This window comes from Alosa pseudoharengus, unplaced genomic scaffold, assembly GCF_046254945.1.
Source record: "Alosa pseudoharengus isolate Yale_2024_CS ecotype anadromous, Long Island Sound unplaced genomic scaffold, YU_APseudo_1.1 YU_APseudo_1.1_scf_5, whole genome shotgun sequence".
NCBI lineage: Eukaryota > Metazoa > Chordata > Actinopteri > Clupeiformes > Clupeidae > Alosa > Alosa pseudoharengus.
In genome coordinates, this window is record NW_027468837.1 from 6183717 (window position 1) to 6198770 (window position 15054).

Consider the following 15054-nt stretch of genomic DNA (forward strand, 5'->3'; position numbering starts at 1 on the left):
CCCATCACTGAACTTGTCCATATCTCTTGTAAAGTCACTAGAAAAAGATATGAATAATTTACGTATTAAACACATTTCTTCACTGCCATTTGTGGTGGATGTTAAAGATTTAAAACAATAGACTAGAGTAGGCCTAGGTAGTGAATAGCATATTGCCTCAATCAAATTCTGAATTGTGTTTGGTTATATTTGGCCACATTCGTCGCTCACCAATCTCCCTCCTTATTGTCCAACTGATGAGAGGAAACATCCTGTGATTTATCGGACGTTCGGTCAGGGATTGTGAAAAACTGATGCGGGCCAAAGAGCAAAGCTCCTTCCTTCAAACTCCACGTGGGTGAGACCGCCAAAGACCTCAGAGCAGCGCTACGGACAAATGTGGTAGGAGATACACGTTAATGTTAATGTTTTACATTGCACCATGTAATAGGCTACTACCTCTGGCGAGTGACCACTGAGCAGTCAGGGTAAATAGTCCCTTTTTTAGTGACCTGATTCGAATGACACTCAATTCTCCTAACAAACGAAGCATGCAGAGCTGGTGACTCACCCAATCATGTTCGATTCTCCTTTTTTCACATGAAGGCCTCGGGCCTCCGCAATTCCCGCAGTGACCTCAGCATCAGTTTCCTCGTTGCAGGTTGAAATGCCTGTTCGACCATGATGTTCTTTGTGTAAGTTATGATATGAAAGTTGATCCATTGTAAGCCTAGCCTACTGGATGCTATTCTGATCTATAGCCCTACTAAACTACACTACTCCTGGTGTCTGTTGGCTTGTTAACACGGTCTCTGCGAGATTTATATTCAACAAGCTTGTCTTCAAACAGTTCGACCTCCTTTCATTCACCTGTGTAGCTATGTTTTACGTCACGTGATAGGTGACGTTTGTCCTTGGCATTAGCTAAAGTTGAAACATGAAAATCACACAAGACAAGAATAAAATATAAAGAACCAGTTTTTATTTATTTTTTCAAATCGTATACAAGATCAAACAGAGTAACTGAAATATTCTGAATGTTGTTGCTACCTGGCCCGAGACTACATTGAAAATGCACAGATATGACAAGACACATGTCTGAAGGACGTGACAGCTGGAAAGGATTCGCCAGGACTATGACATTACTTACGATATTCGGCCAATTAAAAACAATACACATATTAGGGTAAATCATCGGGATAGAATGGAGACTGCCATGACATTCCTGGAGAGATCGCTGTGTGTACTCCACAGAACTGATGTTCTATCACAATTTCACATAAAAAAAAACTTCTACTCACCACACTCACCCTTTCATAACAATGTTTTTTTATTTTTTAATAATAACCAAGAAAAAAACCCAACCCTTTATCACTTAACGTCAAAGACAAAATATGATGATGGAAAGCATTTTTTTTCTGTGGGTGTACACAAGATACACACATCAAGTTATCCAGGATTGGCAACAAAGAGAAAAAAAAGATTATTGCCTGAAATGAAGATGAAAATAAGACACAAAAGCACCTCTATAGTCTGTCCCCCAATTTCCACAGTGTGTAATCACCACAGTTTGAAAAATAGTTTGGATAATGCAAGTTGTATATTTATATTCTGTATCTGGAAAGAAAAAGACCCATTGTAATCTGATGACAGTCAAAGTTGTACAAAAACAGTGGCATTAGCAAATCTATGGACAGAGCAAATATGCTTTGTGAGATTCTCCAGTCAGGCAGACCAACACCTTAGGATCAAGCCTGATATCTCTGTGCATGGGTATGGCAGTCTTGGCTGCATTCTATACTGCCTACACAGCACATGAAAATGAATTCTCCCACATCCTCAACCTCAGTATCTCAGAACATTTGTTCTATTTCAGGAGATAAAGTTTCCAAGGGGCTTTTTGCTTTTTATAGAGGTAAAAGCCTCTGTCCTTCCAAAATTCCCTCTAGATTTGTTTTTGCCAGATGATGCTCATGATTATAAAGAGCATTCATATACACTCTTAATTATTATGATCCATCATCAAGAGACCCTTTCCGTTGATAGACAAGGCAATGTCTTCACAAACATACTGAAAGCCTGCAACTTAAATCACCACTCAAATCCCAACATTGACAGTGTTGGCTGTTGACTTGACTGCTGGGAACCTGCAGAGGCTACATGCAAACACACCCTCTGACATCAAAGCTGATGGAATCACCTACTCAAACATGTCTATGGACCCACCACACGTGCACATAAATTCTGCATTAACACAGAGAGAGAGAGCAAGACTGACTGAACACCAGTGGACTAGAGAAGAGACCAGCCCCACAGGGTGTCGTGAGTGGTAGGAGAGGTCATGCTACGCATATCAGGCAGACTAAGGTCAGTCAGTGGGTGGCTCTAGTCTATGTGGGCACACTGATCTTGCGTGCCAGCAGCAGCAGCAGCGCCAGCTCCACACAGCCCTGGGCCTGCTCCAGCGCCTGGACCGCCTCCTGCAGAGAGAAGCCCGCCGCCTGGACCCTCTGGATGTCCTCTGCAGGGAAGCGCTCGGCCGCCGGGGTGGTGGGAGCGGCGGGAGCAGCAGGAGCAGCGAGAGGGCTGGGGGTGGAGGGGGTGGAGGAGGCAGGAGAGGCTGAGCAGCCGCCCACAGGCTCTTCGCTGGAGGAGCCCACGGCCAGAGAGAGGGGTCTCTGCTGGTCGGATTGGCCGGAGGGCAAGTCAGGGGCGTCGGCGCCGGAGTCCCGGCCGTCCGCCTCCCCCCTCCCCTGCTGACCCTCGGGGGGCTCACGTTCGGTCATGTCCTCCTCAGGTGGGAGGGCCTCTTGCGCCTCTGACCGGCCATCTCTCTCATCGCAGTCCCCCATGTCCACCAGGGGGTGTGTGTCTGGCATGCAGCCCACTGCTTCTTCTCTTTCTGGAGCCTCAGCCGAGTCACCAGCGGGTGCCGGGATGTCCGCGCTGTGCCCTGGCTCGGTTTCAGATGGGCATGGGGGCAGCGCTTCGTCGGTGTTCGGCGCATCCTGAACCGGAGCAGGTGAATTAGCAGCAGAGGGCGTTTGCTGATCCAAGCCATCAGCATCCAGTCTGCCAGTAGGGGGAGAGAGAGCGCGGTTGGACACCAGCAGCTGATGGAGCTCCTTCAAGGCCTGTGCCAGAGAGGGGATGTTATTGCTGCCATTGCCGTTGTTGCTGCTGCTGCTGCTGCTGCTGCTAGAGCTGCCTCCCTCTGGCTGGTCCCGCTCCAAGTCATCCTCCTGTTCTGGCTCCTCCATGCTCTTTTCTGAGGTGGGCTGTTCTGAGGGCATGCAGGGTGGCGCGGCAAGGCTTGGCGGGTCAAAGGTCGTTTTGGCGTCTGAAGTGACAAGAAGTGGTGAGCGCTTGCCCCCCGCGTCATGTCCGTTCTCTGGGGGCGGTGAGCACGTCCGTTTGGCAGCACTGGTCTTGCACAGGTCCATCTCCGGGTGAACAGGCTCCTGAGGAGGTAGGGGACAAGCCTCCCCAGACCCAGAGCTCTCCCTGTGCTCCGGTGTCTCCAAAGAGCCGAGCTCGAGTTTGTCCATTTCCGTGTGACTGTCCATATCCTCCACTGTGGCAGAGGCAGGCTCCTGACAGCTCAACCCAGGGCCCTGAGGTGGGGCACTGCTTGGGGAAGGCGTGTCAGTTGTCTTAAGACAAGGTTCATGGGGAGGGAGTGGGTCTTGTAGACTAGATGGAACAGAAGATTGTGTATCCTGATGGACAGATGGCACTGGATCTTGCATCTCTGGGGGTTGGGATGGGACAGGTGGCTGAACGGGCCGGGAACAGGATGGGACATTATGCTGACTTTCCTGAAGAGAGGATGGGGCAGGAGGCGGCTTCTCCTGGGCTAGTGGAAGGGGAACAGACCGCGGCGCGCTAGACGGGAGGAGAGGGGAGTCCAGATTGGGAGAGTTTGGCTCAGGGACATGGATGGGGGGCAGGGGGGTCGGTGCGGACTGGGAGCGGTCCAAGATCCGACCCTGGGCTCCTGAGGTGGAGGGAGAGGGACTAGGGGCTTTGCTGAATGGTTTGTAAAAGTGTTTTGGCGCTGATCGAGATGAGGTAGTTTGTCCATCTTCAGTGTCTACTGGAAGAGGGAAGAAGGCTCCATTGAATTTATTCAACAATTCAGAGGACAGTTCAGAAATACACTGATACACACATACATGTAAACAGCAGATACAGCATGCTCTGAAAGCTGGAAAAAAAAATCTTGCTGTTCATGCAGAATGTGTTTTTGTGGTCACTGCAATCTGAGGAAATTTGTAAAAACAAAAACGTTCTCAATTGTGATGTTGCAATTAACTGACATTTTGTGACAAGCATCCATTGGATCAATAATGAACAATTTCATAAAAACACATTTAGTGGTTTTGCTGGGATGCATTGCTCTTGCGGCGTTTGTTACCTGGTTGGAAGGGCCCTCTCCAGCTGTCTCCACAAATGCATCAGTGCTGGCCTGCTCAGGGTTAGAGCGTACACACACACACCACACACAGCATGCAATGGGAGGCAAAAAGAGTTAGCACAAACACACACACACACACGCAAACATGTGGCCATCTGTCACAAATATCACTCAAGATGAGGCTGAAAGCCCAGGGTTTAGAATGTAAGTGTATTCCCAAGCATGCTAAATTAATCATCACCAGGACTTTTTCTAGACTAGCACAAGCTTTTGAACCCCAAAACCATTGCTGTATCTAGTGCATAAACATTTGTGTCTATACTCTTTTGGATTCCATAAGTAATGCTGGTCACATGACTATGTTTGGTGACCAGCACACACACACACACACACACTCACACTCACACACAGTGTGTGGGATTAGCTGAAATCAGACCTTCTGTTCATACCCCCAAATGGCTTAACTGCTTGCTGCTGTCTACAAGAAGTGTACATTCTATGTAGGACTGCACCAGGTAGCTTTTTTTCCTCCCAAGTACGAGCCGAGGTGCTTAAGTGTTGACATATTGTGACAGAAAGACGGCACATGGCAGTGTCCACAGCAGTCAGGCAAAAACCCAGCATGCAATCCATGGGTGCCTACCCTAAAGGACTCTCCCAGATGGCCTGAACACTAAAGCCTTGGCTTTACTGCTCTGACTTTTACTCTAAGACTACAGGAGTCTGATAAGGCTCCCTTACCTAGTGACTAATAGAGATGGATTGTTTTACCACTCTAAAGCCTCACCATTGGATTTCAGTAGTATTGCAAATTTACAAAAATAAATAACAAAATCAGACCAAAAACAATCAATCAGATACTTGTTCTAGTGAACTTCAAGAGTTGTTTTCAAACCCAAACCAGCCTTACCCTTATAGCTATATCATGGACAAACAAATCTTGGAACCCTCCAATTCATCCCAGATATGCATAAAAGTTGACAAGCTGAAATGAAGTTAGGGATGCTTTAGAATCAACTCCACAAAATAGCATGCTCCTCACCGCTCTCCTGCACAGATCTCTCGATGGCCTCGGCCAGCTCGCGGTCAGCTATCTCTTCAGCTCTGGGCTCCTCACGGCCCTCCGGACCATAGGCCAACTTAGCGCACTCCGGCAGCTCTCCTTCGGGCAAGAAGCGTGTCTCTGAGCCAGTGGTGCCGATCAGAAGGACACTCTTCTTCAGGTCAATGGAGCACTGTGTCAGGGCACACAAGAAAGCAGAGATTCCACATCACCAAATGCATCTGCCTAGAAATGGACTTCCATCAGATTTATTGTGAGACTTGAAATGGCTAATCATGTCCAAGTGACTGTGCTACACAGCATCGATCACTGGCTTAATGGGAAACATCATGTCAAACTACAGTAACATTTCCATGTTTTCATTTAGCAGCCGTTTTTATCCGAGTTACAAAGCTGAGAAATAACACTCAAGCTCCAATGCAGAGGTAGGAATTAATACTACGTCAATCAATACTATTATTAGAGGATGAAAGTGCAGAAGCCAAAAAAACATATTAGGTATTAAAATAATATTAAGTCCTATGTCATTACAATAAAATGAACCATACTTTCTGCACATGCACACAAACCTGGTGTCTCTTCAGCATGTCCAGTCCCAGTAACATATCCATGGGTTGATCCTCAAGAATGGAGAAGGAGCAGGGCAGGAAATCCCCTTCTATCTGCACCTGAGCTGAAGCAGCAAAGCAAAGCAAAGCAAAGCAGTCACCACATGAAACACCACACCAAAATGACTGCATAATGCAACTGTGTTAGTGTGTTTTCATTAGTAGAAAAAGCACTTTCAAAACAGTCCACTCAAAAAGAAATAATTCAGTGGGATCCCATTTGAGGTCATGGCCTTCATATAATGTGGTGCGACTGATTGTGATTATGCACTTAAAACGATTCTTTGTAAGCATAAAGGCCAATCTGTTCTCCAGCAATGAATTGGTGCAGAAAATTAAAGTCACTCGGTCTACATTTGGAGCCAGCTCCAGCAGAAGCACAGTGTTTTTGGAATGATGGATGAACCTTTGAACAGGGCTGATGGAAATGTGGAAAGTCAAACAGCGGTTAGGATTACTATGACATGGTTACTAGTTGAAAACTGTTGTTAAAAGGAGCTGGGTAGTGCAGGCCCTTGCCCAGGGTATCTACCTAAGTGCACTCTGCCAATGATCTTCTGCGTGCCCACACCCTTGGCAATGCCAGCCCAGCGTCGGTCCACCAGCCGCATGATATTGCAGCGCTCTGCACATGCCTGGCTCATAATGGTCATCTGAGCACCTGGGAGAAATAGAGACACACAGACGTGAGATAGGATAAGAGAAGGTAAAAACTGCAATGATGACCAAAGGGATGACCACAGATCAAGAAACGAGACACATTAAGAGTGTGGAAAAAAAGCATACTATGATGACACCTATGGCATTTTAGTGACACACAAACACACACACACACACTCACACAGACACTTTCCTGAGAGTGGCTGACAAATGGATTTTTGAAAGCTACCTGAATCCACAAAGGCCTTGACAGGATGTCCGTTTACTTTGCAGTTGATGTACAGCATGACCACCTGACCAAAGCTCTCAGGTGCCTCCTCCATAGCAATAGTCATGTTTTCCTCAATATTGTGCTGTCTATGGTACAAACAAACAAACAAGAGACTGATTGGTACTGTATCATGTAATACTTCTTTACACATGGCAGTATTTCTGAAGGTAAAAAATAGTGAAAGGCTGATTTTATTACCCTGGACAAACAGCAGAGGGAGACAAATAAAAAGTCTGAGAGTAAACACGCTGACCAACCAAAGGTGGGGCTCCCTCGTGCTCCTCAGAGCTGGGACCCCAGACCTGCTTATCCAGTGACTGAGATTCCAGCTCAACCTCGTGTGACCTTTTGGGTGTATGCGTATGCGCGCTTCACCTGATATCCTCCTCTATTTTGGCCTGGGCCTCCAAGTCAAAGGGGTCGGCTGTGAGCAGTCGGATCCTTTCCTGCTCCCTGCGTGCCCGGTCCTGTTGTTGCTCCTGCAGCACCTTGGTAAAACGCTCTGACAGAGCAGGAAATCAGAAGCAGGAGTTGAGTAAGCACCGACATGATGAGCAGCACACATTTGACATTTACAGCGTCATATAAGAACATCCTAGATGACCAACAACGTAGATGTGACACTTAGACACAGTCAATGTACTAGTCAAAGTTTTTCCGTTGATATTCTATCTATGATATTCATGCTCTAACTATTTAACTGTCTGAACATTTTGTGTAAATTGAACTTGCTAATAAGCAATGCTAAGGTGCGATTACACTGACCAGTGGTAGTAGTGGTAAAAGTTAAAGGTAGACCAAATAATTGGGCTGATTTTTGGAATTTTACAGCACGCTAGCCTAGCTCCTTAAAGGAGCTGTTTCTTCCCATTTTATACTACTTTTTCAACAAGTCAAAATAGACCTATGGGTTGCACAAAACATCCCTGAAGCTGTTAGCAAAAAATTCCTCTCGGATTACACATTATCAGCAGCTCCATTCTGGCCAGTTTCAGTCCCTTTTCAGAATAGGCTGTTTCTGGGGCCTGTTGCCTTAAATGCAAACGAGCTGTTGGCCACGCCCTGCTCCGGAATTGATTTCATGTTTACGTCAACAGGCAGCATGGTCATAACGTAAGCAAGGAAATATGAGTCGTGTCAGTGACATGGTGATGGATGATTCTCGACCAGAAAGCCTCCGACTGCCAGTGATAAAATGCAATTTGTTATGCAGAATATACAAACGTCATTGACGGTTCTGTTTGAATTTTCATAGTAAAATTGGATGTATGATGTATGATGGCCTAACAATGTTAAATGATAATGGGTAAAACTTTAATTGGGTCTATATATATGCCCAGTAAAGTTGATGTAGCCTATTTAAAAGTTTAAAATCATTGCAAAAGCAAAGGAAATTGGCTGCCTATTACCGGGTGGGCTGGGTCGCTTCCTGCCACGGTATATGGCCTTTGGCCTCGTACCTACGGCCGAAATACAGCAGCGGGGATATCGTTTACCCCACTCCCACTCGTGTCATATTGCTTAAATATGCCAACAAGAACGAGACGTGTCCTGGGGAGTTTCTGTTTGTATACTTGAAATATGGATGATATCAGGTGCGTAAAAGACGTTTGGATATTTTGTGTAGCCTACTACACAAAATACCTTTTGATACTCTTTCGCATGGTGCTGGTTGGAAATGATAAGCTACGACCAAAATGGAGGATCTTCGACAAGAAGTTCCTAACCTAGTGGGTGGGAATTTTCAGATGGGGGTGGATAGTCAGCACCCTATATGGCTCTGGGTGTAGTAGTAGTATTCAAATTTCCCTTATTGTGACATCTCAATAGGAGAGATTTCTGACTAGCTCACAGAAGTGCATAGTTTCTGACATCAACCTCTCTAAACTAACCCACTAAAACGCACGGTTTTGTTTCACACCTGGAGTGTTTGTAGAAGCATCAGAGACCCAAATGGAAGTACAAAAACACAGAAAGGTTTGCTTAATATGGCCCCTTTAAGCCGATTAACAGGCAGGTGCATCTGTGGGCAGTCCAGGGTTGTTGTTACTGTGGAACACGTGTGACGCATGCTGCCTTGCTTGTGCCAATTAAACAACCAGCAGAATCCAGCCAGAACTTTTGAAAGAGTACAACAACATTGTTCCTGGGAGAAAACGGAAAGGCTTGTATTCTTTTCATCTTATTAGTCTTTATCATGCAGACCAAAAAAAAAAATCAGCTGCATATCGGCCATCGGCTAACCTTGATTTCTAAAGATCAGCATCGACCATAGAAAAACCTATATTGGTCAACCTCGACAAACCTATAATGGTCAACCTCGACAGTGGTAGGTTTTTTGCTTGCTATGGCACAGCAGCAGAATGCCTGACAGGACTAGTGCTGAGCTAAGAACATGGCAGGACATGGTTGATTCCAGTTGGTTTCTACTTCCAGAGTGTAATGCGATACTCATCAGTGTCAGTTTAATGTTGTCTAGGAACATTTAAGGCATTCTGAGTGATTCTTTGTAGGGGCAGGACGTTCCATTCCATACAGAAATTATCAATCCATGCTACTTAGCAATGACATAAACGCTGTTTAAAGGAACATGCCAACTTTTTGGGGAAATAAACTGATTTGCCGTCTATCCCAGAGTTAGATAAGAGGATAAATATCCTTCTCTTCTTTGTGTGTGCAATAACCCAGTCTGATACCGTTAGCCTAGCTTAGCATAATTCACTGGAAGTGGGTTAGACCAGGTAGCCTATAGCGCCCTTTCAGCTATAGGCTAACTGGTCTACCCCAGTGAATTATGCTAAGCTAGGCTAGGCTAAAGGTATCAGACTGGGTTCTCATGCAGAAAGAGAAGGATATGCATCCCCTTATCTAACTCTGGGGAGTGTTAGGGGATCCTTCACAACACTCATAGAACGTTTAGAGAGAGGTGGACGTTGAGTCTGGCTGCTCTCACCCAGGTCTCCACTGAGTAGAGCCTCAGCCAGCGGAGGGTTCCTCTCCTTCAGCAGGGACAGCTCGTGGGGGTTAGCCAGCAGCATTTCTCTAAGCAGCGAGGGGTCGTCCAATCCCTGAGGAGAGGCGGGGGAGGCACCACCCGTGGCAGCAGGGGCAGCAGGGGCAGCAGCAGCAGCAGCAGCAGGGCCAGGGCGTTGCTGGGGTGTGTTTGTGCGCGGCTGTGCTGACTGTGGAGGCTTCCGTGCTGATTGGCCTCCGGAGGTGCCTGGGACTGCAATGCTGCTGAAGTCGATACGAGGAAGACCTAGGGAAGACAGCAGAAACAGAAAGAGAAAGTGCTGGTGACAATGACACAAAGGCGTGTCACAAAAAATGACTACAAGGACATTTTGAGCTAGGCCACTTCCTCATACAGATTGCTCTACCTACATTCCAAATGCCAAATAGTTTAATTTCCTGTAAGCAGATTCTAAGGGGCGTTTTCATGCCAAAAGCCTTAAGTGTATTTTTATTGCACCATAGTGGGTATGACCCTTTGCGTTGGCTTGTTTGCATTGGTCAGAATGCAACAATTACACTCATGTCTGAGACCTCCAAAAAGAGGTGGTCTCTCGATCCGCATCTTCTGGACCAAAACTATTCAATAGTAGTCACAGGAATTTTACGTATTATTAATGTTATATGGTCATCCTTTCCTTTATAGCCTACAATATAACACACATCAGAAATCAGAATACTGTAACAGCAGAAAAGGCATGGGCCCGTGAGGGGCCCACAGTTGTTCACAACTCCGCCCATGTCCATTTTAAATGACAGCATATAAAAGATTATTGCCAGTGGCACATATTTGCATTTCTTCTAACCATCATTGAAATATGAGAATGAGTCAGATAGCTCATCAAGACATTATTTTCCAGCCATGCTAATATTGTCCACAAAAAAACAATCGACAGGTTAAAGATCAACCCAAGTGGCTCAGCATACATTGTAAAATGGTAAACGGCGCAGTCTTTTCTGAAGATAAACACCAAATGACCAATGAGTGTTCTTTAACAAATTTGGGACTGAACCTGAACTGAACCTTCATCATGTTACAACACTGTAACAACTTATTCCTTGCTGCTGACAAAAGTAATCAAACTAGTAATCAAACATCTATTGATATTGATTACCTGGGAAGGAAGGTTGAGCTGGAGGCCGTCTCTCTGCCTGTCTGAGCACCAGCACATCTCCATCCTTCAGGCCATAAGTCCCCAAGGAGCGGGTGGGGTCTCTTAAGGGTTGCTCTGCATAAGAGATCTGAGAAAGCAACAAAAACAACAAAGAATATGATTTACATAATGTGATAGACATGATGTCAGGATGTTTTTTACTGCTCTGAAAAGTAATACTGTGAGACATTTTAACTGACATTTGAAATAGACGAAATATCAAAAACATATAGACTATCAATTCATTACAGATACTGCTGGTGAAAATAACTTGAAAATTTGAATATTTTGTAGAGGCAATGTATAGTTATTAGCAACTGAGAAGAATGATTGAAAAGCATGTGGCACTCTGGCCCTCCTGCGAATCTGACTGGGTTCCAGTTATGTCAAAAGCATATGTGAGGGGGCATAATATGACAACAGCCGTATCCACACTTGTGAGTGATTTTACTGTCAATGCATATACTCTCGTACACACAACCCAGTTTCCATTATAGAAGGGCAAACTCAAAGCTTTTCATTTATTCAATTTGAGAGCTAACAGTTGGCTCATCAACATTTTTCCAAGCTAACGTTAATGCCAGCTAACGTTAGCATCGTTTTGTTAATGTTACAGGCTTCAATATTTTTTGAATGCATCATGAAACGTTAAAGAACAAAATACCATCAAAATCGCAGAAAACTTAATTTACAATATATTTAATTAATAGCAGGACTGGCATGTTTAAAGCTAGCTTGGTGCCTAACACGCTGTCTGGTTAGTAGCATCGCTATTGTCATGTCATGTTTCCACCGGCTGTTACACCGTTCAGCTAGGATTGACCATCATAGCCACCGCTCCACAGAGAACAGCAAAAAGCAAGGTCCAACTTTTCAAAGCTAGCTAGGTAGAGTCAATGGTATATTGTTACTCTATGTATCTGAAGTTATAACAATAGCAGCTCATTGACATTATGCATAAGACTCTAAAACTCGAGTGACTTTAAGCAGCTCAGACTTCACCAACAGGATAAATTATGAGGTCAAAACTCACTGATCTTTGGTAAACATGTTAGCATATTCAAGATGATTATTTTACTTGCTAAGTGGCTACTCTACGTTAACGTAGAAGTGAGCTACAGTTACTTCACTCGCTAATGTCAGTGACAAGCTAACGGTCTGGCTAGCTCAGTGACTAGACAGCCTGTTAGCTAGAGTAGTTGGAATACTTTTCAGGTGGTTACCTGGATCTCCCCGGCCGGTATTCCCGATTCTAATTCGCAAAGAGCCATGAAGTCCCTAAGTTCAAGGTCCGGGGACACCTCGAGGGCAAATGTCGTTTCCGAGCTGTCTCTCGGTGCGCAAAATACGGTCAACAGCATTGCGCCTAGGGTCACTTGAACCCGATTGAGAGTAGTGCTTCTCCCTCAATTAGCTAGCTAGCTTTTTGGCTTAGCCTTGTAGCGTTGCTGCTTTTTCAGTTTGTTTCAGTTTCACGTTTGATCCAGAGACGTTCCTCCACGACAATGATCAAAAACTCATCGTCAGTGTTTCGTTTAACTTGAAGTCGATTTATATTTACATATATGATAACGTTATGCACGACAATACAACTCTTTATCCTCACAGTGGGTGTCCTGGTTTCTTTGAAATTTTCGTCTACCCACTGCCGTAAATGGTTCAAAACGCACTGACGTAAACTGTTTTGTGTGGATCTTTTGCTGTCTATGATCTTTTGTGGTAATGGGAAATCACAAATAAAAGGGCATCCTCTGTGGTAATGTTGCAACTCCCACATACGCATAATGTTGTCATATGCATTTATGTATACGTTTATGATGTTGTGTTATTTATTGTATAGATTCATGATCTGATATGCGTTTCTAACTTTGGTTTTCTCCCACAAACAAATATAGCCTACAGAAACGATATGTCAATGTAATTCTGCCTCCTTAGGCCTACAGGTTCATATTTTGCACATTGTGTCTTTTTTGTATGACCAATTGTCACCTTATTTGGCTTTGTTTAATTGTTTTAAAGTTGTTGTTTGTTTTGGGCCATTGTCAAGCGTCTACTTTCACTTTATTGTAAAATTGAAATGTCTCAATGTTGCCCCACCTCTGTGGTCTAGTAGTAGGCCTAATTGTTAAGAAGACGATGATGTCATCGTCCTAATATAATAAACAACATAGGCCCTACATTAAAATCCTCCCCTGGAGGTCAGTTTCCCCCAAAATGTTATATTAAGTAGATATGTAACAATAATAATAGCCTATAAAAGAAAAGATGGAGACAGTGTGCATGAATGTATTTGTACAGTTATTTTTATTGAGAGGCCACAGCTCTTGCATATTACAACTGTTGGCTTTGATAAGGCAAAAGCAAGAATGAATTCACCAGCTAATTCACAGAAGAAAACAAAAAGCTTTTTTCGGAGAGGGTGGGAACCCACAGGCATGCATTGATGGCTCAGAGTGCAATGTACAGCGTTGTATGTACAAAAACAACAGTGATATCCAAATAAATGGCACATACCTCATTCTGCTTAACAAACCAAAATTTAGACAAGACAACTTCAGTTTGAAAAAACTCAAAATAAACTCTAAATAGATTTTTTTTCAATGTTTGTTCAAATGTTGAAGTGAATTTACTCCACTTAAATATGTAAATAAATAAAAAATAAATAATCTCCATGAGGCTGGAGTTATGATAATATTGCATTTCTGGAATACCAACTTTTTCAGTTTCAGATGGCTATCTTGTTGGTGAACTGCAACATTGACACAAGATGGAAAAATGGACAGTAAAATCATGGAGGCTAAAACATGAGGATGTGCAGACAGAGAGAAGACATTTACTCTGAAGAGCAGTGAACTAAAATACAGAGGTTTCTTTTTCAGTTTTGAAGCAGTTGGCATTCACTTAAAAAGAGACAAGACAAAAGAAAGGTCCACACACTCATCTTCACGACAATGTACAATAAATGTATGTAACAGTACGTCAAAGCGCCATATATGTATCGCATTGGACAAGGACACACCTAATAATCTCACTCAACATTGTCAAACAAATGGTACTCCATATTGCTTAGGAACACATAGAAACAAATTCTGAAATTAATGAATTGGAAAAAAAATGGTGCTATTTTTTATATCATGACACAGCTAAAACTGTTGAAGTTTCTTTTTTAAGACTTTTCATTTTTTATTCTTTTTACTCAGTTACAATTACTATTCTTTTTTTATTATTAGAGAGCTGTTTTCATGGGCGTTTTGAGTCAACAGAGAGGTCCTAGAGTGGCTAGTCTGAGTAAACAGAGTCATTACATGCATCATCAGTTACCAGGCGAAGTTAAAATGTGTTTAGGGTTCAGGAGTGGGGACGGGAGGGTGAGGTGTCAGAGGGCGGTAGTGGTGGCGGTAGTGGTGGTGGTGGTGGTGGTGGGCACCGGTGGAGGTAAGTTCTCTAGTCATCCTCCTCATCCTCTTCATCACTGTCCTTCATGGAGATACCCTGCATGCCGCCCTCTCTCACTGAGGCCGAGGCCTCCTCCACCGTCAGCCGGGTGCGCACCGTCTCATACATCTTGCTGTTGAGTGTGGAGTCCAGAACCCCCTGGAGACGGAAGTCTCTGTACTTTTTCTGTAAGAAGCACATTCCCAGACTTGGTCAGTCTGTCAGTACATATCATTAGCTATCAATCTAGCATGTTGCGTTGCTTTATACCATCGACAGAATAACGCTTATCCTACTTTGACAGACATTTCATTTTTAAGCCTGATACAGACACAAATTACACCTCCAGTAACTAAAGAAAACTTCATGCATGCCATTACTGGGCCATACAATATATGGTTATCCCGTGAATTGGTTTCACACTTTCCCGAATGGAATTGTGGGGCAGGGCTTCA

At 44.2% G+C, this 15054-nt stretch overlaps 2 protein-coding genes across 4 annotated transcripts in view; both read right to left on the bottom strand.

Moving 5' to 3' along the window:
- Positions 1–939: 939 nt before the first annotated feature.
- On the bottom strand, positions 940–12814 carry ddi2 (DNA-damage inducible protein 2). Of its 3 annotated transcripts, none has more exons than XM_076267326.1 (10): positions 12388–12814; positions 11126–11252; positions 9952–10257; positions 7374–7500; positions 6957–7084; positions 6600–6728; positions 6029–6132; positions 5439–5631; positions 4397–4447; positions 3957–4075 (listed from the first exon to the last, which is right to left on the bottom strand). In XM_076267326.1, exons 1-9 carry the CDS (start codon positions 12523–12525, stop codon positions 4437–4439), a joined length of 1263 nt encoding a protein of 420 aa, XP_076123441.1. In that variant the 5' UTR covers positions 12526–12814; the 3' UTR covers positions 3957–4075; positions 4397–4436. The 3 variants fall into 3 exon arrangements, with proteins under 3 accessions (XP_076123439.1, XP_076123441.1, XP_076123442.1); XM_076267327.1 differs by having other exon boundaries at positions 3985–4072; XM_076267324.1 differs by lacking the exon at positions 4397–4447 and having other exon boundaries at positions 940–4075.
- A 657-nt stretch (positions 12815–13471) lies between these two features.
- The window catches only part of LOC143103753 (calcium-dependent secretion activator 1-like), an 83720-nt gene continuing 82137 nt past the window's right edge, over positions 13472–15054 (bottom strand). Inside the window, exon 31 of the mRNA XM_076267562.1 lies at positions 13472–14785. Within this exon, the coding sequence (XP_076123677.1) occupies positions 14609–14785 (177 nt within the window). The 3' untranslated portion in view covers positions 13472–14608. The remainder of the gene's footprint in view (positions 14786–15054) is intronic.

Bases quoted from the DNA above. Each gene is read 5' to 3' on its own strand.
- ddi2 (XM_076267324.1), bottom strand. From the start codon at position 12,525: ATGCTGTTGACCGTATTTTGCGCACCGAGAGACAGCTCGGAAACGACA. The intron at 11,253-12,387 runs GTAACCACCTGA...TTGCTTTCTCAG, and splicing joins TACCGGCCGGGGAGATCCAG to ATCTCTTATGCAGAGCAACC. The intron at 7,501-9,951 runs GTGAGAGCAGCC...CTGCTCTGTCAG, and splicing joins TCTACTCAGTGGAGACCTGG to AGCGTTTTACCAAGGTGCTG.